This window comes from Polypterus senegalus, chromosome 14 (assembly GCF_016835505.1).
Source record: "Polypterus senegalus isolate Bchr_013 chromosome 14, ASM1683550v1, whole genome shotgun sequence".
Lineage (NCBI taxonomy): Eukaryota > Metazoa > Chordata > Cladistia > Polypteriformes > Polypteridae > Polypterus > Polypterus senegalus.
Genome location: NC_053167.1, coordinates 130,286,998 through 130,314,070, shown reverse-complemented (window position 1 = coordinate 130,314,070; position 27,073 = coordinate 130,286,998). Strand labels below are relative to the sequence as shown.

Here is a 27,073-nt window from a genome sequence, read left to right as displayed (position 1 = left end):
TTCCAGCAGGATAATGTACCATGTCACAAAGCTTGAATCATTTCAAATTGGTTTCTTGAACATGACAATGAGTTCACTGTACTAAAATGGCCCCCACAGTCACCAGATCTCAACCCAATAGAGCATCTTTGAGATGTGGTGGAACGGGAGCTTCGTGCCCTGGATGTGCATCCCACAAATCTCCATCAACTGCAAGATGCTATCCTATCAATATGGGCCAACATTTCTAGAGAATGCTTTCAGCACCTTGTTGAATCAATGCCACGTAGAATTAAGGCAGTTCTGAAGGCGAAAGGGGGTCAAACACCGTATTAGTATGGTGGTCCTAATAATCCTTTAGGTGAGTGTATGGTGTTCTCCTCATTAATGGACTAAGGTGGTGTGCAGGCAGAATAAAAGTAAATGCAGGTTGTAAATCAAAGAAGACTTTGGACTCAAGATCTTATTCGGTTCTTGTTTGCTTTACAGTGATGAGTATGAAGAAGACGGCTTCTGCCAGCCCTACAGAGGGATCGCCTGTGCCCGTTTCATTGGCAATCGCAGTATATACGTGGACTCTCTGCAAATGCAAGGCGAGATTGAAAACCAGATAACAGGTAAGTGACATTTACCATCTCCATGCACTCAGCAAATATAGCAGCTCTGCAATTACTGAATACTTTGAATAATCGAAAAAATTAGACTTTCTGATGGCACTTGATGGCAATTGCATCAGCATCCTGGGCAAAGATGTTTGTGCTGCTAAACTGCAATCCATCAGCTTGGACCAGGAAGGTGGATTCTAGCAAACAGACAGGATCCCATAACAACCATTACCTGCTTGTACCAGCTTTGAAAATAGTGACATGAGGTATTAGTGAGGCCAGCAGGGGGCGCTTACCCTGTGCTCTGAATGTGGAGCCCACTTCTCCAGTGCAGTGATGGGGACACTGTGCTTTAAATATGATACCATCCTTCGGAAGAATGAGGTCCTGACTCTCTGTGGTCATAAAAGATCCCTGATTATCCTTGGTAAAGAGCAAGGTGTATCCCGATGTGTCCTCCATGGCCTAGTCGTGCTGGACCCCTAATCATCCCCTGTCTCGAATTCTCCCGTGCAATGGAAAAACCTAGTAACTTTTTTTTTTTTTTTTTCAAAATTGAGTTTATTTTTTTAGTTTTTGGAGTTCTTTCCTGATGTTATAAGGTAGTGGTGATGACAAAATGTGTATTAATTTTGGTCATAGCATGATGGAAGAAGCTAGCATGTACGCAGTATATTTTACATGCTGCCAGACAAAAAACTAGCAACTCCACTGAGCAATGAGGAAAGACCGCCTAGCAATGAAAACGTCGGATTGCAATCACGTGAATAATATACTACGACTGCGTGATTTAAATGGCAGGTGGTGTTGACTCATGAAAGAAACAATATTGTGTACGTGGAGCTTAGGAAAAATGAAATCTAGAGACGGTTAATTATAGGGGCGACATCATTTTCTCAATTCGCCAAAAACTTGAAAGATGCGACATACGAGGTTTTTCCATAGTTGGTGAGAATTGTCTGTCTGTCTATCATGACTTCACCACCTAACAGCTATTGTGTGGTGAGCGTACTGGTGCAAACATGGCTACCTTCGCATCATCCTGGTGGACTGAAGTGGCTCCACAATCACTGAAACGCTTTGATTAGTGAGAAAAGAACTACAGGGACATTCACTCGAAAGAGGCCCCGAATATTCTGTAGTAACTCTCGCTTGGACGATGCAATCTGAACCAAACAACGTACAACATGCTCCTCAGTATATGGAGCTTCAAACAAGCCAGGATGCCCCTGCGTCGGAGCGATGAAGTAGGCACTGGACAGCCATTGCGACCTTTAACCTCCGTTTGCAGCTTTTGGGTGCCTACTGCCCGTACCCCTTCACTCAGTCACCTCATCAGGATGGTGGTGTACAGTATTAAGCAGCACGTCTTTATGGTGCGAACCTATTGGGTCACCAATTTGTTTAAACGACATCAGAATCAACTGGATGATCGTGAGTTAACAGAAGGTTACTTCCAGCAAGATGGAGCAACGTGTCACACATCGGCAAGGAGCATGGCACAAACTGAGTCCTTCTTCGGCAACAGGGTCATTTCAAAGGGGCTTTGGCCACCACGGTCACCAGATCTGACACCACCAGATTCTTCCTTTGGGGTCTGCTCAACGGAAACAGTCTATCGGAACAAGCCTTGCACTGAGGAAGGAAAACATCCAATGTGAAATTGCTGCTATAAGAGAGATGCTTGCCGATACGTTCAGAAACACGGAGTGCCATGTCGAAATGTGTCTGGCAGAAACTGGAAACCACTTCCAGCATCGCATGTAATGCAATTGATTACACAGACGCCAAGGTATAGAGTGTATTTATTTGGTTCAGATTGCTTCATCCTAACGGGAGTTACAACAGAATATTCGGGGCCTCTTTCGAGTGAATCTCCCTGTATAGAAATGTAAAGAATTATTATTATCATTATTATTATTATTTATCACACTGAACTTAATTTTGCTGCACTGGAACATTAAATAAGTCTTCTTTCTACATATACCATCCTGACCCTGAGATCATTAGCAAGCCCATCACTCACTTCAGCTGCTCTTTTAAGGAATGTGCTATAATTTGCTGGTCATGTTGACAGGATGTCCACAGCCTCACAAGTATGAAAATTAGAATTTGCATTTATGGGTTTTCATTTTACATTTTTTTCACCTTGCCCAGCTCAAACTGAAGGCAAGGAGGGCAAAGAGAGTGCTGTCACTAGCTCAGGAGAAGATGCCATCCCCCACTTCCACAATTCACCCAATTTCTACCTATTGTCCTCCACACCATCCTTCACTGACCTTTCTCATTCTGTAGCAGTAGCCAAGCTATGGAACCTCTTCTTTTACAAATGTGAAATTATAGAAAACTAGCCATGTGCGCCCAACTACGTTGCGCGTGTTAAAGTTGTCTGTGAAGGGCTCCCTGTTTAAACGCGCTGCCAGTCGTGAACTGGGCCCTTCGCACAGCATTATGATTTTTTATAAGGGAAACAAAATTAAAAAAGAAAACCCTTGGATATTGATTCCCATTGGGCCCACTCGGAATCACTGTCCGAATAGTAATTATGTGGTGGTGTAGGAGCATTTCTGCTTCTGTCCGTTCACAGTTCGTCTCGTTTTCACGACGCTATCGTTTCCCCTCATGATGTCTTCTCAACCTTTCTCCAATCTCGCAGGTTGCTTTGTGGCAATCCAAAGAGTAAAGTAACATACACGGAGCAATGGTTATAAAAGGGGGACACATAGGTATCCAGGCTCTTTAAAGCATAAATAGAGATCACTTCACTGACATGTGAGCAAGCCACGGTACAACTGTGAGACGCGCAGCACTCGCCGGCTACAACGTAACAATAATAATTTCCGGAACGTGCTGTTACGTTGTCATTCATTTAACCCACTGTCTTTCTTTCATTCATATGTTACGTAGGCACGTACCTTTTATCTTCGGCAATCTCATTCTCTAACCAGGCCTCGGGAGCTAACCAGCGTAACACTGTCCACCACCCCATTCGTTATTCTGGCACATTGTCGACATCCGTGAGTAACAACAGCGTACTAAACTGGAAGGTGGTCTACGCATGCGTGGAATTCGCGGACAAACAAAGATCAAGATCTAAATGAAGATCTCTTTAGTTAATTTAAAGCACAACAATTTGTTTAGTTTGAATGTCTGTGTTTTGAGGTGTGACTGGAGTACCACAGTCTTCAGTAGAATAAGCCTGGAGGAGATTCTTAATGCAATGCCTGTGTTTTAGCTGTCTCTCTACTGCCATCTAGTGCTTCTTCTAATTCATTCGCGGACAAACAAAGATCAAGACCCAAATGAAGATTATATATAGAGATGACCGTGAAACAGTCCATTGATTTCCATTATCAAAATAAAGTCCACTTTGCATGTGCCATTCACCGAGGTTTATTATTCCGTTTCGTCTGTCAGTAGGTCAGCATGCCCCCTGTGATGTCAAGCCTGACTCTTTATCCATGTGCTCTGCACCATCACTTTGGTGTAAAGCATTCAATACACTTGATGAGGGACACATTATGGATTCATTGCCCCCCACCCCTTTTTCAAAATTATTTCTATAAATTGGCCATTAATGTGTGCTGCAATTAAAAGCTTTCTGTCCTTATACCATAATGGTGAACAGATGCCCCACCTACCAGCTGAGACTGGAAGGGGGACCCATATGAAAGCCCACCACAAAATAAGGGAGAGATGTACAAAAGTAAATGTAGGGTATTGCATTTAGGAAGTAAAAATGTTAGATTTGAAAGTGCAATGGGAGGTCTGAAACTTGAAAAGTAACCCTTATGAGAAGAGCCTGGGACTCACTGTGGACTCCTTGCTGTCTACGTCCAGATCATATACTGAAATGCCAACAAAGCTTGAAGAGCACAAGTCAAAGGAAGGATATACCTAAGCTATATAACTCAGTAGTGAGGCTGCTCCTGGAGTACACTGTGCAGTTTTGGGGTGCAGGTTACAAAAAAGACAAAGCAGTGCAAGAGAAAGTCCAGAGAAGAGTGACCAGGCTGATTGTGGGACTGAGAAGTATGAGCTATGAGGAAAGACTGAAGGAGCTGAATCTGTTCAGTTTATGTAAACAGACTTTAAGAGGTGACATGATTAAAGTTTTTTTTTTTTTCATTACAAAAGGAACAACTACAATGGATCCCTGTTATTATTTTAAAAAGAGTTCAACAAGAACGGGGGATACATTAGAACAATCTGGACAAGAACAGGCCATTCAGCCCAACAAAGTTTGCCAGTCCTGTCCACTTAGTTCTCTAAAATAACGTCAAGTCGACTTTTGAAGGTCTCTAAAGTCCTCCTGCCCACCACACTACTTGGTCACTTATTCCATGTGTCTGTGGCTGTTTGTGTGAAGAGACACCTCCTACCTCTTGATGAGCTCATTTTAAAATCACAGTCTCGATCCACTGGACTCTTTATAATTTTAAACACTTCACTCAGGTCTCCTCTTAATCTTCTTTTGCTTAAACTGTAAAGCCTCAGCTCTTGTAGTCTTTCCTCATAACTCATCCCCTGTAGCCCTGAATCAGCCTCGTCGCTCTTCTCAGGACCTTCTCTAGTGCTTTTCAAACTGCACACAGAACACCAGATGAGGCCTCACCAGTGTGTTCTAAAGCTTGAGCAGAACCTCCTGTGACTTGTACTCCACACATCAAGGCGCTATATAACCTGACAGTCTGTTAGCCTTCTTAATGGCTTCTGAACACTGCCGGGGAGTCGATAGCTTAGAGTCCACTATGACTCCTAAATCCTTCTCATAAGGTGGACTCTCCATTTTCAGACCTTCCATTGCGTATTCAAACCTCACATTTTTATTTCCTATATGTAATTCTTTACATTTACTGACATAAAATTTCATCTGCCACAAATCTTCCTGAGCCTGTCTGCTGTCCAAGTCCCTCTGTGATGATTCAATGTATTTGAGATGATCTGCCAATCCACCCAGCTTGGTATCATCTGCAGACTTAACCATTTGGTTGCTTATATTCCTTTTCAAATCACTGAAAAAAATTAAAAACAGTAGCAACCCCCACACTGACCCCTGCTGGTTACCACTCTTACCTTCACTATATTCTGACTCCTCACACCATCACCCTCTGCTTCCTGTGTCTGAGCCAATTCTGCACCCACCTACACACCACACCCTGCACTCCCACTTCTTTTAGTTTGAGGCCCACCTCTCATGTGGCACCTAATCAAATGCTTTCTAAAATTTCAGATAAATATCATAAGCTCCACTTTGATCGTATCCTTTTGTTGCCTCCTCATAGAATTCCAGCATGTTGGTAAAACAAGACCTCCATCTTCTGACCCCATGCTGACTGTTCAGAATAACTCCTGTACTTGCCTTGTGCGACTCAATCTTTAATCCTTAATAATTCCTTCCTTACATTTTCCTGTGTTTCACATTAAGCTTACTGGCCTGTAGTTGCTTAGATTGGCCCGGTCACCCTTTTTATGTAACAGATATTAGCTGGTCCTGGTGATTTGTTTGATTTCAGCCTATTTAATCAGCAACTCTTCTCCCTCTACAGTTTCTAAATCACTCAGTACTCCTTAGTAGTCTCTGTTACTGCTGGGAGGTTATCTACTTTAAGGTGACCATCCATCCCCATTTTCCGGGGACAGTCCCCATTTTCAGACAACTGTCCCCACTCAGAAACATGTCCCCGTTTTGTCCCCGGTTTAAGATTTCGTCCCCAGTTTCAGCTGGTTCACATTTTTGAATGTATCTCATCACCAGGTTAATTTGAACTCAGCACGCATGCGCGGTGTTTTGACGGAGGTTATGCTTCACCACATCCTGCGACTTTGGCGAGAAATCACGTGATAATGTTTCGCTTTGTATGTAGACTACGCTTCTCTAAGTACCCCCCTCCCCCCTGCCATGTCCCTGGATTGGCCGAAAAAATTCTGCACCCTGATGTGCTCCAGGTGCTCCCCGATGATCTTTCTGCAGCACTTCCTGATGTATTGGAAGTGCTGCAGTCCATGACTCCGGAACCATCCAGATGCCCTCTGGCGGTGGCCACGGGCCCCCACAGGGTTGAGCTTCCAAGCTCCATGGCCCCCATGCAACCCAGTGGGGCTGCACTCTTGTATCCCGGGGAAGGAATTGCCCCTCTCCCGGTCCCCTGCTTCTCCAGGTCTCCCGATGGGGCAAGGCCCTCGGCCGTCTATCACTATATATATGTATATAATATATAGATAGATAGATAGATAGAAATCGTTATCCGTACTTAAACACACGTACACCAACATACCACATAAATGATTATAAACAGAGTATAAACACTATGGATAGAAAATTTTACAAACTCAAAGCTAAAAAGGAAGTGAATAAAAGTGTGTTTTTAGTGAAATTAAAACTATGAATTGTGGGAGCCACCCTTACTGCGAGAGGCAAACCGGTCCACAGTTTAGGAGCCGCCACCGTAAAGGCCCACTCGGCCCTCAGTGGGACAGTAAGCAGTAGCTGATCTGATGAGCTCAACTGCCTGGCTGACGATTGTGGAACAAGGAGATCAGCTAAGAGCGGTGGAGATGACCCAGGTAGGGCTGTAAGAACAAACACTAAAATCTTAAAATTCGCCCTGTAACTAACAGGGAGCCGATGCACAAAGGCCAACACCGGAGTGATGTCATCCCCCTTTTGTTTTTTTTTCTGCTGGTCAAAACTCTTAACAGTTGCATTGTACACCAGTTTCAGACAAGACGGTGTCACATGGGATACCCTGACATAAAGGGGGTTACAATCATCCAGACGAGACGTGACAAAAAGTGTGAATGAGCTTACAAGTCATTAAACAACAGAAACGGCTTGACTTTATTAATCACCCTGAGGAAGCGACTTTTTACCAGAGCATTGGCCTGTCAAATTTAGCAGGGTGACTTCCTGCCCAACAGAACAGATTCTGATTTCACTAACAACATCTTTCTTTCTTTTTTGTTTGTTTCCTTTCCCTTCCCTTCCCTTCCCTTCCCTGACTTTCACCCTACAGCGGCCTTCACCATGATCGGCACATCCAACCAGCTGTCAGATCGCTGCTCACAGTTCGCCATCCCCTCCCTCTGTCACTTTGCTTTCCCATTCTGCGACGAGACGCTAACGCTAGCCAAGCCCCGCGACCTCTGCCGGGATGAATGTGAGATTTTAGAAAATGACCTCTGCAAGACGGAGTACATCATTGCGCGCTCCAACCCCATCATCCTGATGAGACTGAAGTTGCCCAACTGTGATGAGCTTCCTCTCCCGGAGAGTCCCGAAGCAGCTACCTGCATGAGGATCGGCATTCCCATAGCTGAGCCTATCAACAAAAGTAAGGACAATGCCTCATTATGTTTTTGCAATGATGGGGGTAGAATTCTTTACTACTGTGGCAAAATACTGCTGGTGGATGTCAGGAGTCTGGCACTGGCATGCTGGGAGAGACAGAAAAGGTGTCTGGGCTTTGTGATACCTTGTGGTGGTTCTCAAAGGCGGGCCAGAAGGTCACTTTGTGTATTCTACCATGGTGTCTGGTTGACATGTTAGTTGTGTCTACAGCAGACTGTCATTCTAATCTATAGTGAGTGCCATCATCACTTGCTACCTTAAAAAAACACCTTATCCAGAGTGTTGCTCCAACATATTCCCAGGATCTGCTCAATTCCAGCCAGGTTTGATGGGCAGACATGAAAAACAAATCCAAAACATGCATTTCTTACACGGACATCTCTGACTTGACCTTCCCAGCATGCCAGTCTTGCCCAGGGGGCACCATGCACTTTTGCTCCTTCTGTAAGACTAGCAGCATGCGCTTGCAGCAGGAGGAAAAATGAAGGAATGTGCAGATGGAGGAGAACGCTGTTGGCCCGTCTGGGTCACTCAAAGAACAGGAAGTCTCCTTGAAGTACCGGATTCTCTTTCTGCCAAAAAATGTCCTCAGCACCGGCATGTTAAAGAAAAAAAAAAAATAATAAACATTATGTAGATGTCTTCTTTATGTTTATTCTTGTTGTCATTGATTTGTAACTGTTAGGTCAGCAGTAGTGGTCTCTGTGGATAATAAAGCGAAGAACTGAAATTTTATGTTTATGGTGTGCTTATGAAATGTAATGCTAAAATGATACACTGCTCCAAAAAATGATGGGAAGGCTTAAATCAAACATCGGATCTCGATGAACGGAATATTCAAGTGGAAAATCTTTACTGAGTGATCCTGTGCTATTATTTGACAACAAAATGATGTTATAACGGTCAATGGAAACCAAAATCACCAACCCACTGAGGGCCGACTCAACGCCACACCGAAAAGCAAAGTCAAAAATTGAAATCACAGGCTGATCCATCCGTTGAGAATTTCATGGTGGCAACTCGTAATTTGACTCGGTAGTGTGTGTGGTCCCACACGGTTCTGTATTCACTACTGATAATGTCTGGCCACGCTCTTGATGAGACGATGGATAGTGCTCTGTGGGATCTCCTACCAAACCTGATTGGGGCATCAGTGAGCTCCTGGATAGTTGGTGGCGCTACTTGGCGGCATCGGATGCACTGATACACATTGTTCCAGAGGTCCTCAATTGGATTCAGGTTTGGGGAACGTGCGGGACACTCAGCGGCATCAATGCTTTCATCATCCACAATCTGGCCACATGTGGCTGGGCATTGTCCTGCACCAGGAGGAACCCAGGGCCCACTGCTCCAGCGTAACGTCTGACATTGGCTCTGAGGATTTCTTCCCAGTAACTAACAGCAGTCAGGGTACTGTAGCCTAGCATGTGGAAGTTTGTGCGAGCCTCTAAGAATATACCTTCCCAGACAGCCATTGGTACAGCTCATTGCCACACTCACCACATGATGAAACAGCTCAGGATCCTGGTTGGCAACCCCGCATCAGGCACGCAGTCCAGTACCACCTCCGGAAATGACCCTCTATCTGCTGAAGCCAGGTGTTACGTGGGGGTCCTCGTGGCCTGGTCCAGCTACTTGGATCCTCAACAGTGAGGGTCCTGCAAGCCAGATAACCCTCGGAGAATCACACTACATGGCCATAGTGCCGTAACTGACGCTCCCTCATAATGCAGGTAATGTGCCTCATTCGGGACTCCATGACCAACACAAAGTCAAACCAGTGGTACCCAAGGATTCTCCGGAGAGACACAGTACCGAAGGAGTCCAGTCTTGCAAAATTGGATGCCACCATGAAAACCCCCCTCCATCCCCTATAGGAGGTGCTCTCTTGGAGTACTTTCAGCCATAGGCTCATTCCATTACGGTGTGCTGAGACGTTCCTCTGGGGGTCTTTTCTGCCCGTTGCTATCAGACAATTCAGTGCATCCATCTGATGCTGTCATTACTCTTATTTATTTATCAATTGATTTATTGTATTGTATTATCTGTCCTCGGAGTCTGTATTCTTGTTTTTTTATATTTCTGCTGCTTCATGCATTTGAATTTACCAATGGGATTACTAAAGTTAATCAAATCTAATCTAATCTGATCAATCTAAAAATAAATTTAATTGATTGTGTGTGGCATTTGAAAAGTTAATTCATTTGCCTTTTAATTTCAGTTCTCATTTTGGTATTGGTTGTTTTGCCTTTTGATCTTTGTGTAATGACACCTGCCTGCCGAATTGGCCATTTTTCTAATCAGTGTCTAGAAGTCTCAACATTAGCCTCTTACAACTGATGTTAAAATATCCAGGAGTTTCTATGTACACATCTCTTCACGATTTAGTGGACGGAATACCAATGTCATCACTGACTTTTCCAGCATCAAACATTCTCACAATATCATCCACATCTTCTCATGGCACAGAGACCACTTAATAAGCTACACAATTCTCCTCACATCAATGACTGCAATAATGAGTTTGCTCTCTTAGTCTGCCATCAAATGCACCCACATGTTTTCTTCTTTCCTCCAGATCACAAGTGCTATAATGGCACAGGCATCGAATACCGTGGGACAGTCAGCATGACCAAATCCGGCCTTCAGTGCCAGCCCTGGAATTCCCAGTACCCTCACAGTCACACCTACTTGGCCGTGCGTTACCCCGAGCTGAATGGTGGACACTCGTACTGCAGAAACCCGGGCAATCTAAAAGAGGCGCCCTGGTGCTTCACTCTGAAGGAGGCTGTCCGGATGGAGCTGTGTGAAATTCCTGCTTGTGGTGAGTAGGACTGGTTATCCCTGGAGTTGGCAAAATGTCTCTAATTATCTAGTCTTTTGATTATGTGGAAAGGGCTTCTGTGATTAGGCAGACATCTAGTTGTTCCATGAAGCTTGTCCAAGAAATCAGTTTCCACTTCAGCTGGAGGATCTGGTGGTAGGCAGTTGGTGAAGGTTAAGAAGTAGACAGTAGGACAGCTGAGGACAACTACTCCATTTACTGCAATGATCTGTGTCACACTGGTTATGCCTTTTAATTTTCACTTCCCAGCTCCAGTCTGCGTGCTACCCATCATTTTGTAGGGCTGTTTTATAGCTCCACCTGTCAATGGCTCCTGGGTATCCTGTACTCCCCTCTTGATCAAGTACTGGTTACACAGTTGTGCTCCAAACTTCAGACAATCCATCTTCAACCTGTTGAACCTGTTGACTGAGAAATTCACATAGCCATAGCTTCCTGTCATCTCTCCACATAAGGATCCCATCCAACCCCAGTTGACCATTCCATTTGAGCTGGCCTGGCTCCACTTTTGTATTGACTAGCTTCCTCTGAAGGCACTAAAGATCTCAGTCCCAAGATGCACTGTTGTACTATACTTGCGAGTTTATAGATGCCTGATTATCAAGAGTTCTCTGGATGTTTGCTTCTCATCCATAGCTGCCTATATATGAATTGGAAGTGATGACCTAAATCAGCCTGAATGGCCTGCTCCCGTTAAAATTGTTCCTATATCAGTGAGGCATCACAGGGATGACAAATGGTAGGCCAAGTGACTTATTGAATGGAGACCAGCAGTAGCACATACGTTCTTTTTCTTCAATCTGTTTTAAGTCAGTTTCTCTTATATACTGCCTTTCATGATGAACACCATTGCTACATCATGTGGATACTCAACAAATACTATTGCTGTATCAAATGCTACTTTCAGTGCAAGCCATGGAAAATCTCTAGGCCTCTGAAGACACTTCCCTCAGATGGCTACAGAGTCAGACAGGCCTGCTGGTGGGCACTCATTTTAGTAACAGCACAAAGTACTGGGGATCAGCAAGGCTGAAGTGAGGAAAGCTATGAAGACGATGAAAAGTGGAAAAGCAGTTGGCCCAGATGATATACCAGTGGAGAAATGGAGATGTTTAGGTGAGATGGCAGTAGAGTTTCTGGATTGTTTAACAAAATCTTGAAAAGTGAGAAGATGCCTGAGGAGTGGAGAAAAAGTATATTAGTACCAGTTTTCAAGAATAAGGGAGATGTGCAGAGCTTGCAGTAAAAACAGGGGTATAAAGTTGATCAGCCACACCATGAAGATTTGGGAAAGATTGATGGATGCAGGGCTGAGTGGCGATCTGTGAGCAGCATTATGGTTTCATGCCAGGAAGAGTACTACAGATGAGATGTTTGCTTTAAGAGTATTGATGGAGAAGTACAGAGAAAGTCAGAAGGAATTGCATTACATGTTTGTCGACTTAGAGAACGTGTGTGACAGGGTGCCAAGTTACGGTACTGTATGAGGAAGTCGGGAGTAGCAGAAAAGTATGTGAGGGTGGCACAGGATATGAGGACAGTGTGACAGCAGTGAGGTGTGAAGCAGGAATGACAGGCTGGTTCAAGGTGACAGTGGGATTACAGCAATGATCAGCTCTGAGCCCGTTTCTGTTTGCAATGGTGATGGACAGGAGGACAGATGAAGTCAGACAGGAGTCTCCGTGGACTGTGATGTTCACCGATGACATTGTGATCTGTAGTGAGAGTAGACAGCAGGTTGAGATGAACCTGGAGAGGTGGAGGTTCCCACTGCAGGGAAGGGGAATGAAAGTTAGCAGGAGGAAGACAAAGTCCATGCACATGAATGAGAGGAAAGGTTGTGGAAGGGTGAGACTGCAAGGAGCAGAGGCGGTGAAGTTGGACAAATTTAAATACTTGGGTTTAACAGTCCAAAGCAACGGAGAGTGTGGCAGAGCTGTGGAAAAGAGAGTACAGGGAGGGTGGACTAGGTGGAGAAGAGTGTCAGGAGTGATTTGTGATTGAGGAGTACCTGCCAAGAGTGAAAGGAAAGGTCTATACGACGGTAGTGAGACCAGCTATGTTGTATGGTTTGGAGATGAGAAGACAGGAGGCAGAGCTGGAAGTGGCGGAGATTTTTACTCAAAGTAATGAGGGTAGACAGGATTGGAGATGAGTATATTTGAGGAACAACACAGGTGTGACAGTGTGGTAACCAAGTGACAGAGACTCTGAGATGGTTTGGGCACGAGGAGAGACGAGCGGTACATCAGGAAAAGAAAGTTGAGGATGGAACTACCAGGCTACAGGAAAAGAGGAAGGCCAAAGAAGAGGTGTATGGATGTGGTGAGGGAGGACATGAAGGCAGTCGGTGTGGTAGAAAGTGATGTCAAAGACAAGAACAGATGCAGACTGATGATCCGCTGTGGCAACCCCTAAATGTGGCAGCCGAAAGAAGAAGAAGATTTGGTTTAGCACATCCCCAATATCCTGTGTATGTGTAAGTTGTCAATCATTAAGTAAACTACAAGTCACAGTACAGTGACACAGCAGCAGAACTGGTCAGTTCTTATTTGACATCTCATATTGAACTCTTCATCCTACAAGGAGATCAGTGCATGAACCCTCACTCAGGTCACCACAGAGTGAGCCATCAGGACTAGTATACAGTCACTCAATCAGTTCAGCACCTTTCATAGACCCTTAACTTTCACAAAATCACAACAATACCAGTAACAGACCCTTAGGAAGTGAGCTAACACTGCCAGCAGTCAATCTGCAGATCAATCACTATTTTATGTTGCAAAGGGAACAAATTGATGATTTCACATACTTATGAGATACACTTAGGCCGCTAATAGTTAGCAGACGGACATTAATAGTCTGTCAAGACCATATTTTTAGCAGTTTCATCTTGTGCCTTAAACTGCATGATTGACATGTGACTTTTAAACTCCCTGCATTATATAAGCTGTTTTCACCAGTGCCTAACCTTTTCCAGATTGGTTCTTGAAGAGTCCCAGAGGCTGCCTACCCCAACAGATATGAACCCGAGTGTAAATGTTAGACAGCAAGCCCTGCAGCTGAACAGCACTGGTTTTGAGATCATGAGAGCAGTGGGCCGAGTCTACAACTTGACAGACCTGCACTTGGCCTCCTCTGCCAGTCTGTGCTTGCATACATTTATACTGAAAGTCAAACTAAATGAGTGTAGTGACAAAATTAATACCAGCTGCACCTTTTATTTAATTCTACTTATTATTTTTTTGCTTTAAAACAGATTCCAAGGAAAGCAGCAAGTGGGAACTCCTTTATATACTGGTGCCTAGTGTTGCTATTCCCCTGGCAATTGCCCTCCTCTTTTTCTTCATCTGCGTCTGCCGCAACAACAACAAGTCTTCCAACACCCCAGCGCAGAGGCAACCTAAACCAGTCCGAGGTCAAAATGTGGAGATGTCAATGCTCAGCGCCTACAAACCCAAGGTAAATACTTAGCCAAGCAAAGAGTTGAAACAAACCTGGGACAAGGCCAGGCCAGGTGTGCTTTGGCTACAGTACTAGGAAGTACACAGGATGGTCCCATTGGGATACGTCCAGCACGCCCTCCAAAAGATGACGTGCCTTCACAGATGGGGTGCTTGATTTACCATTTATCCTGTACCTGCTGCCGAAACAGGGCACTGTGACCTGAGATGGAATCAGTGGTTTCAGGAATGAACGAGTGAATGAATTAACCTCGGCTTTCTTTTGACTGTTCTTGATGTGAATGGTGCAATATAAAACTTCTGAGATAAACACAACTGGAAAAGTAATTAATAGTAAACAAGTAGGAAGTGGCGATAAATGCAAAAACAGTGACAATACATAGAGAATAAGGTTCTGGTTAATATATTAATTATATAAAACAGTATGCTATCCATATATTTATTATATTGAGTATATATATATACACTATACTGTATATAGTCAAGTATATGGAGTTTCTTTGCATTCAGACTTTTAAAGGATCATTTAAGCACAAGAGTTGAAATTCAGAGTGATTTTCTTTTAATGCAAGAGAGAATTGCTTTTCAGAAAACTTTGTGAAAATGTACATCATGGATATGTTGAATAACGTCTTGTATTATCATGCTTATAATATAATATAATATAATATAATATAATATAATATAATATAATATAATATAATATAATATGGGTGGCACGATGGTGCAATGATAGCATTGCTGCCTCGCAGTTAGGAGACCCGGGTTCGCTTCCCGGGCCCTCCCTGCATGGAGTTTGCATGTTCTCCCCGTGTCTGCGTGGGTTTCCTCCGGGTGCCCTGGTTTCCTCCCACAGTCCAAAGACATGCAGGTTAGGTGCATTGCCGATTCTAAATTGTCTCTAGTGTGTGTGTGCCCTGCGGTGGGCTGGCGCCATGCCCAGGGTTTGTTTCCTGTTTGCGCCCTGGGATTGGCTCCAGCAGTCCCCCGTGACCCTGTAGTTAGAATATAGCGGGTTGGATAATGGATGGATGGATAATATAATATAATATTACATATAATATAATACATTATAATTATCTACGTATGGAAGTGTGTGTGTGTTTGTCTGTCTTACCCGGAAGTGAGAGGTGGAGTCAGAGTAAGAGCTCCACCTCCAAGGAAACAGAAACTCGCCTAACCACTAATAACACAAGTGAGGCCAGCATGTCAGCAAAACGAAACCTCAGAAGACAGAGTCACATGATTAGCCGCTAATACAGAAGCAAGGCGAGCACATCGCCAAAACGGTATCCCTTTTACTTTTCCTCCCGCCGCTAATACACAAATGAGGCGAGCATGTTGGTAAAATGAAACCTCCTAGGAGAGAGATGCCCAGAGTAGTTCCTTTCAATTACCTGACAGCTATACATTTCATTTTTTTTTTCCTGACGATTTCGATAGTTTCTAGGGCGCTGGGCTTTTTACAGCACGGGCTTACACAGCTAATATAATATAATAAAGCAAGTACAAAGTTGACTACAATTTGCCTGAAAACGGGGCCTTAGTTGCCTCAAAAGTTAACACACTGTAATCTGTTCAGGTAGCCAATAAAAGGTGACATTTTGCTTCACTTCTCATTGCATCTATCATATCTAACATGGTACAACACCCTACTACTACTAATATATATATAAAGGAGAGTTGGGATCCGAGAGGCTGTGTTTGTGGAGGGATGGAGAGGTTGGGCGGGTGGGGGAGTCACGTGTTCATCTCCCCTCCCATTCACCTCATTTCATTCACTTCATTTCGCTCCGAGCTGAGCTCTGCAGCTGACGCTGTCTTGCCGTTCTTTTTCCTTAGTGTTTAGTCCTCTCTCCTTTACTGATTTATATAAAGGAGAGTTGAGATCCGAGAGACTGTGTTTGTGTGTTTGTGGAGGGATTGAGAGTTAAGGTGGGTGGGGGAGTCACGTCATCATCTCCCCTCCCATTCACCTCATTTCATTCACTTCATTTCGCTCCGAGCTAAGCTCCACAGCTGACGCGGTCTTGCGGAAACAACTTTGAGACGCTGCCACTAAATACTCACAAGTTAATACACACGCTGTCTCTAGAGTTTCTCCGCACTCTGAATCCTCCAGCCACTCCTGAGCATAATCTAATTTTGAAGGTTGGGGCACCAATAATGTTACTGAAAAACTTACAGCCACCGAGACTTTGTAACGGCACGAGACTTCAGGACACGTGTCTGCAAAAGAACCTAATTGAGGCAACTATTTTTACTGGCAGTGGCTCAGGGGAGAGAGTTTTTATTCCTCGCATCCCCGTTATACCCTCTGATCTCCCATTTCAATTAAAATTCCTCCAATTTTCAGTAAGGCTCTGCTTCGCGATGACAATTAATAAGTCTCAGGGACAGACCCTACAAAAGGTTGCCATTGATTTGAGGCAAGATTGCTTTTCACATGGCCACCTGTACGAGTAAGCCTGCACAGCTTGGTCATATTACAACTGGAGAGCTGAACTGACAGCGTGGTATACAAAGAGAGCCTTAACAAATAATTATTGGTATATTTTCCCTCAGTTTCAAAAGGTTTACTTTTCTTCTTAATAAAAATTTAGAAGCAGTACTTCACCGCAGCGAAGTGCAGGTATTTTGCTAGTATAATATAAATTAAACAGATTTTCTCTGGGTTCCAGTATGTTCACACATTCTAAAGACACATATTATTTCATAGTAACTGTGCTACCCATCTAAGGCAAGTTGAAATCTAAGTAGGCCTTGGTGTTATCATTTGCAGTGCACCATCTATTGGAATATATGGTGTAATGCCTGTAGTAATAAAATACACTGCATTTGTTATTTCAACAGATGGCTCATCATGAAGAGTTTCAGTGATAAAATCCATTACTACAAATGTTTGTGATGCACCATCTGTTGGAATCACAAAAGCAGTGCATTTTTATTACTACAAATGTATGTGAGGTGCTGACTATTGGGATGACAACTCGGTGGACACACAGATATACAGACACATTATTAATTATATCATATATCATATCATATTATATTATATAGTGACAGGGGTGACAGACCAGTACACTCCAGCAGTGAAAACTGGAGCACCAACCAGGCGACACTGTTTAATAATAATAATCTTTTTAGAGAAAGAAAGTGTGGAGAGTCTATCACGGCAACATAAACTACAAAGCAAGAAACAAACCTGGATGGTTGGTCTGTCACGCACTTACCCACGTGAACTTGCACAGAGTCAGCTTGCAGTGACTAGTTAACCCAATATATACTATCTAATATCTATTCATGCTTTTTATAATCTGTTCATTTTAATCATTCAGATGGGCGCAAAAACAGGTTAGGGAAGACTTGAGCACACACCTACACTCACAGATGCAAGTCCAAATTAAACTCCACAATTAATTTAATATGGAGGTCTTTGGAATGTGAGAGGAAAACTGGGTTACGTAGAGGAAAACCCCACCCACATAGAGGCGTTTATATATTTTAAGCTAGTATTTTATTAAGAACGGGGTTTGGCAACATTTCTAATCAAGGGCCTTTCTCTTATTTAAACTGGTGCAACAACGTACATTACAGTTTGTCTGTGGTTTTATCATTGTGTTCAGTCTGCAGTGCTGGTGTTTGAAAACTACAGCACCATCCTTATGGACATTTAAACTGAATGTAGGGTCTCATGCAAATGATGATGTGTGTCAACTGACTGCAAGTCAGACTTAAAGGTTCCATGGCTTAGGGTTGGCAGAATCGATGTAAGGTAGGTAGATAGATAGATAATATTGTGTAATTTTCAACAAAAAGTCAGGCTTGAGCCCAAAATCACATAGTAACCGATGTTTCTTGAGGAAGATATTGTGTACGTCAGATTAAGGAAATGCTGAGAAGTGACCTAATAACACAAGGCTAAACTAGTAAGTTTATGAGTCAAATGGCTGATACTGCATATAAACCTCCAAAGTTTTAAGCCATTTTCAAAACAACACAGTAGAAGAATATTCTCAGATTAGATAGATAGATAGATAGATAGATAGATAGATAGATAGATAGATAGATAGATACAGTAGATAGATGCACACTATAGTCTAAACACATACCAGAATTACTGAAAAGGAAGACAATTAAAAAGAAATAAAAACTTCTGACTTGGCAGTCACAGTGAGGCATTATTAAAGGTGTATTTCTGTTAATATAAAGGAGTGCCCATCTGCTAATTATTTTTATTTGTTATTTTCTGACCTAGTGTTTCTTAGATATTAAATAAGCTTAAACCATTTTTAAAATTATAATTATGTTTCACTAATTTTATATATTGGTAAATGACACATTTGTACCATTCAAAGTGTGAATTTCAGCATTTTTCCTTATACAAGAAGACCGTTTTACATTTCAACAGAATACCCTCCAAGCACGATGTGTTAACCTTAAAATGCTGTACAGCTAAACCTTAAGTAGACTAAGCAAAGAGAGGCGTTTAAAATAGTCTTTAGCACATATTCAGTCTAATATGAAAGACAAAAACACGATTGAAAATTATAGGACATTACCTCTGTTTACTTTAATACAAAATTCACAAATGTCTCAAGTTTTCCATTCGTTCATGCCGAGGGCCCTCATGATGTTGGTCTTACTCCATACTGAAAAGTTTTTTTTCCCCAAGCTAATGCTAACTAAATGCTAAGACAAGATGACACTGATGCCCCTCTGTGTTCACACTAGGTAATGCACTTAGACTACTGTCATTTTCCAACTTGGCAGCAACTCTTACAGATTATTCAAATTCGAATTTGTTTTTATTTCAAAAATGGTTTTTGTGTTCAAACTGAAATGATCTAATACTACTGTATATTTGTTAAGGACTTTAGTATAATAAAATATAACATCATATCATATAATAGATAGCCTCACAGTGTACAGTGCTGCCTCCTTCATCATCCTAGAGTTGAATCCCCACATTCGGTTGCTTTTTGTGTGGAGTTTGGACATTTTCTCCATTTTTGTGAATTTTCCTCCCACATCCTAAAAGATGCACAGATTGGGTTGATTGGCAATTCTAAAATGGCCGTATGGTTGTGTGCATATGTGAGCCCCATGATGGACCAACAAACTGTTTCCAGACTTACTCCCTCTACTGCCAGAAAAGCCTCCACCTTCCCGAGACCCTGATTTGGAGTAAGTGGGTTTGTGAATGTTATCATGAGTTATAATATAAAATAAAGCACATTGGTGAGCTCCTTTGACTCCTTTAACAACGCTTTACCCAACAACAGGTGAGATGAAGCTGGGGATCAGGAGGTAAATTACAGCATATAGCACCTTTCAGTCGCTTCTCTGCCTTGTTAGTATTACACATTACAAACCTTTTGCCTTCTTCATGTTAAAGATGTTAAACTATCATGAGTTTACATTAAACTTCACAATATGGCATGCCACATAAATCCAGGCCTGACTGTTTAATTCCTCTTCTAGTGCCCAGTGCAAGTCTCAAACTTGTATGTCATTTCTTTTTCCCCCTTTTCTTTACGGCACTGGCTCTGCTGGCTGGAGAGGTAAATAAGATGAAGCAGCTGTAGACACACGTCAAACATGGCTGCTGTGGTGTTTAAACTGAGGGGTGTTGTGTTGCTGAAATCCACATGTATATGATTTTGCTGACACGATACCCCATGTACTAATGTGCGTGTGATGAGAAAGCAGTAATGATGTTGACACAAAATAAGACTGAACCATCAGGCTGCATCTCTGCTGAATGTGTCAGGCATTTAAGGCACATTTTCTGGCACCAGCACACATGCCAGGGATCAGCGGCACCTTCGTGTACTTTGTGCTCAGCTCAGTCTTGGCAGGGTCCCATTGGCAAGTGTATTTTTTCCCCCTCCCTGGCTGATTAGGTTCAAAGTTTATTATACCCTAAAACCCCAGGGGGACCTCAGTTTTTTTTTTGTAGTTGTTCTAAATGAACTTGTGTAGTTGTGATCTATCTAAAATCAGAAGGCTGTAAAGCTTTTGACTGTTGTAGCCAAGTGATTTGCTGGAACTTAAAATGGATTACTAATATCACATAAGTGCAAGTACAGTATATTAAGGCCATATTTCAGAGTGACCCATAATAATATAAATGAGGTGAAACAAATGATTGGATAGCATGGTGGCACTCTGGTTAGCACTTTTGCCTCACAGCCCCAGTGACTTGGGTTCAGCTCCCACCCCAGTCAGCTGCTGTGTTGTTTCCACGTGTCCTCCGAAGGCCTACATTGGGTTCCTCCATGTGCTCTCTTTTTCTTTCCAAAGGTGGTTAGAATTATGTGGATTGATGACTCTAAATGGACCTGGAATAAGTTAGTGTGCATTGTCATGGTCTCCTGTCCTGCCCAGGGTTGCTTCATATCATGAGTCTAATACTGCCAGCCCTTCGATGGAAAACGCAGCTTCAGCAGATGTTCTGTAGCCATTAGGAACTTTTGGTTTAAACCATAAACATTTATATAGGGCTTTTCAGGGAAAGGAGTCTGATTTCAAAGCAAAATCTACTAAAATTCAATCTTTAAAGTGTATTATTGTTATTGTTAAGAAATAAGGTGGGAAGGTGTCAATATGATATATTCTGACAATTAGAAAAATAAATCAGGCAACGCTCCATCACGTCTTATTTAGCCAACAAATATCTGAAGACTTAAGATAAGCAGACCTACCTCTGTAGGATACAAGTTTAAATATTGAAGGGATTAACCTGTTCATTGTGCCCAGAACCCCTAAGGACCCCCGTATACCTCAACCACACACCTAAAAAAAAAAACATTTCAGGGATCAAAGGAAGCAGCCCCTCCAAAAGACTAAAACGTACCAGGAGGCCAAAGCCATTGTAATGCCTTGCATTGACTTGGATAAAACTGTGGCCTCAGGCAACTGGCCACACAACCACCCTGGTTATTCTACTGTACACGTTCACGCTGGGCTGTCCGAAATAATGACAGAGTCTTTCAGTCCTTCGATTCCAATGCTCCCTGTATCTCGGGTATATACTGTATCTTTGCAGTGCTTATGCAGAATTTGGTAACAATGAGTGCAGTGAGAATATTTGAAATAAAACAAACCCCGTCTGCCCCACTGGGCCATATTAGAAATGTGGGGTGACTGATACAACCGAAGGCAAGAACCTATCTATCTATCTATCTATCTATCTATCTATCTATCTATCTATCTATCTATTATATAGTGCCTTTCATATCTATCTATCTATCTATCATATAGTGCCTTTCTTTCTATCTATCTATCTATTTATCTATCTATCTATCTATCTATCATATAGTGCCTTTCATTCTATCTATCTATCTATCTATCTATCTATAATACCGTGTCTTTCTATCTATCTATCTATCTATCTATCTATCTATCTATCTATCTATCATATAGTGCCTTTCATATCTATCTATCTATCTATCATATAGCACCTTTCTTTCTATCTATCTATCTATCTATCAATCTATAATACCATGCCTATCTATCTATCTATCTATCTATCTATCATATAGTGCCTTTCATATCTATCTATTTATCTATCTATCTATCTATCTATCTATCTATCTATCTATCTATCATATAGTGCCTTTCCTTCTATCTATCTATCTATCTATCTATCATATAGTGCCTTTCATATCTATCTATCTATCTATCTATCTATCTATCTATCTATCTATCTATCATATAGTGCCTTTCATTCTATCTACAGTATTATATAGTGCCTTTCCTTCTATCTATCTGTCTGTCTATCTATCTATCTATCTATCTATCTATCTATCTATCATATAGTGCCTTTCATATCTATCTATCTATCTATCTATCTATCTATCTATCTATCTATCTATCATATAGTGCCTTTCTTTCTATCTATCTATCTATCTATCTATCTATCTATCTATCTATCTATCATATAGTGCCTTTCTTTCTATCTATCTATCTATCTATCTATCTATCTATCTATCTATCTATCTATCTATCTATCTATCTATCATATAGTGCCTTTCTTTCTATCTATCTATCTATCTATCTATCTATCTATCTATCTATCATATAGTGCCTTTCTTTCTATCTATCTATCTATCTATCTATCTATCTATCTATCTGTTATATAGTGCCTTTCACATATCTATCTATCTATCTATCTATCTATCTATCTATCTATCTATCTTTAATACTGTGCCTTTCTATCTATCTATCTATCTATCTATCTATCTATCTATCTATCTATCTATCTATCTATCTATCTATCTATCTATCTTTAGTACCGTGCCTTTCTATCTATCTATCTATCTATCTATCTATCTATCTATCTATCATGACAGATGGCCGGGCCCTTACCTGCCTTGATAGAGGAAGGACCTGGGGAGACAGCTTATTCAGGACATTATCTCCCCCAGAGGTTGCAGTAGGGGCCACAGATTTGGAACATGGAAGCTCAAACCTTCCTGAGCACCTGGATGTTTGTTGGATCCAATCTGGGCTCACCCAGAATTGCTACCAGAAGAAGGTCATTAGACACCTGGAGGGCTATTAAAGGAGCCAAGTGCCCACTACTCTGGGAGTCAGAATTAGGAGGAGGTGGACATAGCTTGCAAGGAGGAGTGGAGGAGGAAGTGATGAGAGAGAGAGAGAGAGACAAGAGAAAAGAAGGACTGTATATTATGCTGTTTGGTGGTTGTACTCTGCTGTGCTGTGGGAAACGAGACAAAAGCTTCTCCTTACTAGAATAACTGTGTACTGATTGCTGGACTTGTGTCTCTTCCTGTCTGTGTCAAGGTTGGGGCGGCTGGAGCTCCCCCGGTTTTGTACAATATCTAACTATCTTTCTGTCTGTCTATCTATCTATCACGACTCCCCATTTCCCACACAATTTGTCAGTTGAAGCAGCAGGCACCCTGTACATGTCCCTAACTACACACGATGAACTACTGCTGCCAAAGTTCTCAGTGCCATCCACTTTAAGAGCTCACTTTACCAATATGCAGTAGAGAATGTCCTATGTATAATGGGGCAGTATGGTGGTGCCGTGGTAGCACTGCTGCCTCACAGTAAGGGGACCAGGGTTCACATCCCAGGTCCTCCCTGCGTGGAGATTGCATGTTCTCCCAATGTCTGCGTGGGTTTCCTCCGATAGTCCAAAGACATGCAGGTTAGTTGGATTCATAATACTAAATTGGCTCTAGTGTGTGGTTGGGGTGAGTCTGTGTTTGTGTTTGTCCCGCGATGGACTGACGCCCTGTCTAGGGTTTGCTTCTTAGACCATGTGCCTTATGAAAGCTGGGATAGGCTCCAGCACCCCCTGCGACCCTGTTCAGAGCTAAGCGGGTTAGAAAATGCCTGACTGACTAAATGTAACATAATTTACCTGGGACAGCATGCAAGCAGAGTGCAGTCTCAAAATTCTTATTTTCTTGTCCTGATCCTCCTTTATGTTTGTGTTTGCACACTCTCCCTGTGTCTCCATGGGTCCCAACGCATCCGTAAGACAGGCAGGCAAAGCTGAGTGGTAACACCACAGTTGTCAGAGAGCCTTGTCCTATCCCAGAACTAGTGAGCACAAGGCAAGCACGAGCTCCATCACAGGGTAAAGTCATACCCACCTTACAACAGGCCAAGTCAGAGATGCCAATTAACCTAAGATGCGAGTATTTGATATGAGAATGGAACCAGCAGTGCAAAGAGGAAATCCACAGAAAATATTTGTAAACTTCACATAGACAGTGATCAGGCCAAAACTGAAATCCAGATCCATGGGGTTATGAGGCAGAAGTGCTGACAACCTCACTACTGTGCTGTCTTTTCTGAAATATTCTGTTTTCACAATCCATTCGTCTACTTATTATTGAAAACACACTTACTCCGGTTGGTGGTCATGGTGTCCAGAGCCTATTATGGCCGCATTACACACAACACAAGAGCCAACGCACTCAATGTGTTCAAAATCTTGATGTATTTTGTTAATATTACTGTTTTGCTGAGGAGGTCAGCAACTAATCAGAAAAGCGAGAAAGAAAAAGGGAGAGAAAGAGCAAGAGACAAAGAAGGAGGACAGTTCGAAGGAGAATGCTGCTTCAGACAGTACTTAGTGGGATGCAAGTAAGTTTCCTTCACTTCGGAGTACACTGTAGGTCAGAACACATCACTGACGTCAAGTTTATTTTTTACTGATAAATCTTCTCTCTTTATATATAAAATCCTAAGCCTAAAAGTGCAACAATTTTGTCGTTTCTGTACGTTTCTGTATTACATCTATCCTGAAGATGGGGCCTTGAAAGCTGGCATATTGTAATCTTTTTAATTAGCCAATCAAAGGTGTCATTTTGATTGACGTCTCACTTTATTCTAGAGAAGGAAATAGGTGGTTCGATTGCTCTGTACAGCATTTTCTTAGGGTGCTATACAGTATGTTGTAAAACAAAAATAGAGTTGGTTATGAAATGGAGGACTGATTGCATTGGAAAGGGCTGTGTGGAGGTACTACACAAGTCAAAGGCACTATACAAAATACAAAATACATCCATGATAGGGCAACTTTCCCACTAGTCACGACTAATAAAGCCAGTCTGCCAAGAAGGTCTGCATTCGTAGGCACTGGCATCTTGTGAGGGGCTGACGAAGCCCTAAAGTCCATGCACGTGTAGACTGTAAAGTGCTGGATGCACGAAGTTGGAGCGGAGAGCTCAGTGTCATATCATTTATCTTTGTTCTCAGTTTTCACATAAGCCCCCACATGTCTCCACTGGCCCCCAACTCAAAGAGGGTCTGGATTTTGCTTTTTCTCATCTTCTAAAATCTGTCATTACTTAAAGCAAAGGCCTCTCACACTTGCTCGTCATCCCTTATTTGGCTGGTGCCCATCACCCACCAGCCTAGTCTGCTCAGTGTCACATGGGGTTTGGGGCCGTGGTGGTGGGGGGGGTGTGTGTGTGCGTCTTATATTAAAGGTTAGCACATGTGCTTAATGGGTGGCATTGTGGTATAGCAGTTAGCACTGCTGCATTAAAATCTCGATGTCCTGGTTCAAATCTCACGTCTGCTTGTTGTTTGCGTGAAGTTTTCACATTCACCTCATGTCTGTGTGGGGGTCCCCCCCGAGGTACACCAATTTTTATCCCAAAGATGTACAGATTAGGTTTACTGGTGACTCTGAATTAGCCCCAGGGTGGGTTTGTGCCTTGTGCGGGGCTGTTTTTTTGTTTAGTGATCATCTTCTGCCCCTTCCGATTCTCAGTTGTAATAAGTGGGTTTCAGAATATACTGTATATATATATATGTACACGTACTACATGGAGGGTGGTGTATTGATACCTTGTGTATTGGTTTGGCGCCCTGAGTTGTAAATATATATATATATAGCGCCTTTCTCGGTGTGCGGTCTTACCAAAAGCATTTGGGCATTCCGTTCCAGAGGAAAGTTTATTTTGGCAGAGTGTGCCGTGGCCTGCTCTAAAACAATTTCCGGTGAAGTTTCTACGCTGGCCTGTCAGACGGGAACTTTGAAGATTTAGAGGCCCCAGGCTCTGCTCATCTCTTTCGGCTGCCAAACAGCCGTGACCTCGTCATCTTTTGATATTTTTCCAGTGTCACTGCAAACAAGCTCAATTCTGTTCCAGGTCGTTCAGGGGCCATTGCTTATGACAAGTCTATCAGCCGGCATCAGTGCAGAAACGGCTCAGCGGACTGTGTGCAACACAAAACATCTGGCCTTTATTAATAAAGCTGATTTCCCTCAGCCTCCCCATGGACAAAGAGGCTTCTGCGAGGAATTTCATTTTTCATTTGCGATTATTGAGCACCTTTTTTTTTTTTTTGTTTTTTTCATCCTCTTTAGCCTCAAATCCTTTTTCTGCTTCTCTCTGGGAGGCATGCATATCAAGCGGGAGCTGTGCCTGTTTACAGTTGGCCTGGCAGGTCACAACAGCCAGCGGCGGCTCAGGGCTCCCCAAGGCTTTGTTGTCTGCCTTTTTCAGTTCATGGAATAGATTGTTAAATGCTTAGGGGGATAGCCATTTGTGAAATGGGGGGTGCACCAATCAACCTCCATTCATTCCTACATATCAGGGGGCTTGTAATACACTCTGTCACCTTCTGTTTAGGGAGATGTCAGAAAGATGTGTGGGGTACCGGAATGCCCAGATTATGATTATAAAATGAGTAATATCTACCCAGAGTTGATCTTGGCAAGTAAGAACACCAAGTGAGGTGACCTGCCCCCTGATTAGGGTTAGGGTAGGGTTACACATTATTAAAGTGCTCAGTGTGCAGGAAAGGTACCATAAAAAAGTCATCTGCCTCCGTCTGTGGTCCCTCTCTGCACTCCTTTCCATTGTGACGGGCGGCCACGGCCACTACCCGGATGGAAGGACCTGGGGACAGAGCATCTGTGAGGCACTGCCTCACCTGGGATGCTAGAGGGCAGCCCTCCCGGGTGGCTGTGGCACCACGGATTCCCGCAGGAGTTGGGGTTTGGCACGGCTCTGTTAGGTTCCAGTGGGGGCCGCCTGGGGGGGAAGCTGCAGAGCCCTACAGTGAACTTCCACCACACCTGGGAGTGATTCCAGGTAACACTAGTGAGCCACCTGGAGCACTCCGAACATAAAAGGGGGCCGCCTCAACTCCATTCAAGGAGCCAGAGTCGGGAGGAGGTGAACGTAGCTTGCTGGGAGAGGAAGAGAGGAGAGAAAAAATGAGAGGAGAAAAGGACAGTGCTTTGGTGCTTTTGCTTATTTGTGTTGTGCTGCTGTGAGGAGCAAGGAAAAGGGCTTCCCCACCAAATAGAGTGTGTTGTGTGCTG

General features: G+C 42.9%; 1 protein-coding gene across 1 annotated transcript in view; it reads left to right on the top strand.

Moving 5' to 3' along the window:
- ror1 (receptor tyrosine kinase-like orphan receptor 1) overlaps positions 1-27,073 on the top strand; it is a 308,358-nt gene that overhangs the window by 271,586 nt on the left and 9,699 nt on the right. Inside the window, exons 5-8 of the mRNA XM_039734960.1 lie at positions 469-596; positions 7,601-7,918; positions 10,514-10,759; positions 14,040-14,242. Of these exons, the coding sequence (XP_039590894.1) occupies positions 469-596; positions 7,601-7,918; positions 10,514-10,759; positions 14,040-14,242 (895 nt within the window). The remainder of the gene's footprint in view (positions 1-468; positions 597-7,600; positions 7,919-10,513; positions 10,760-14,039; positions 14,243-27,073) is intronic.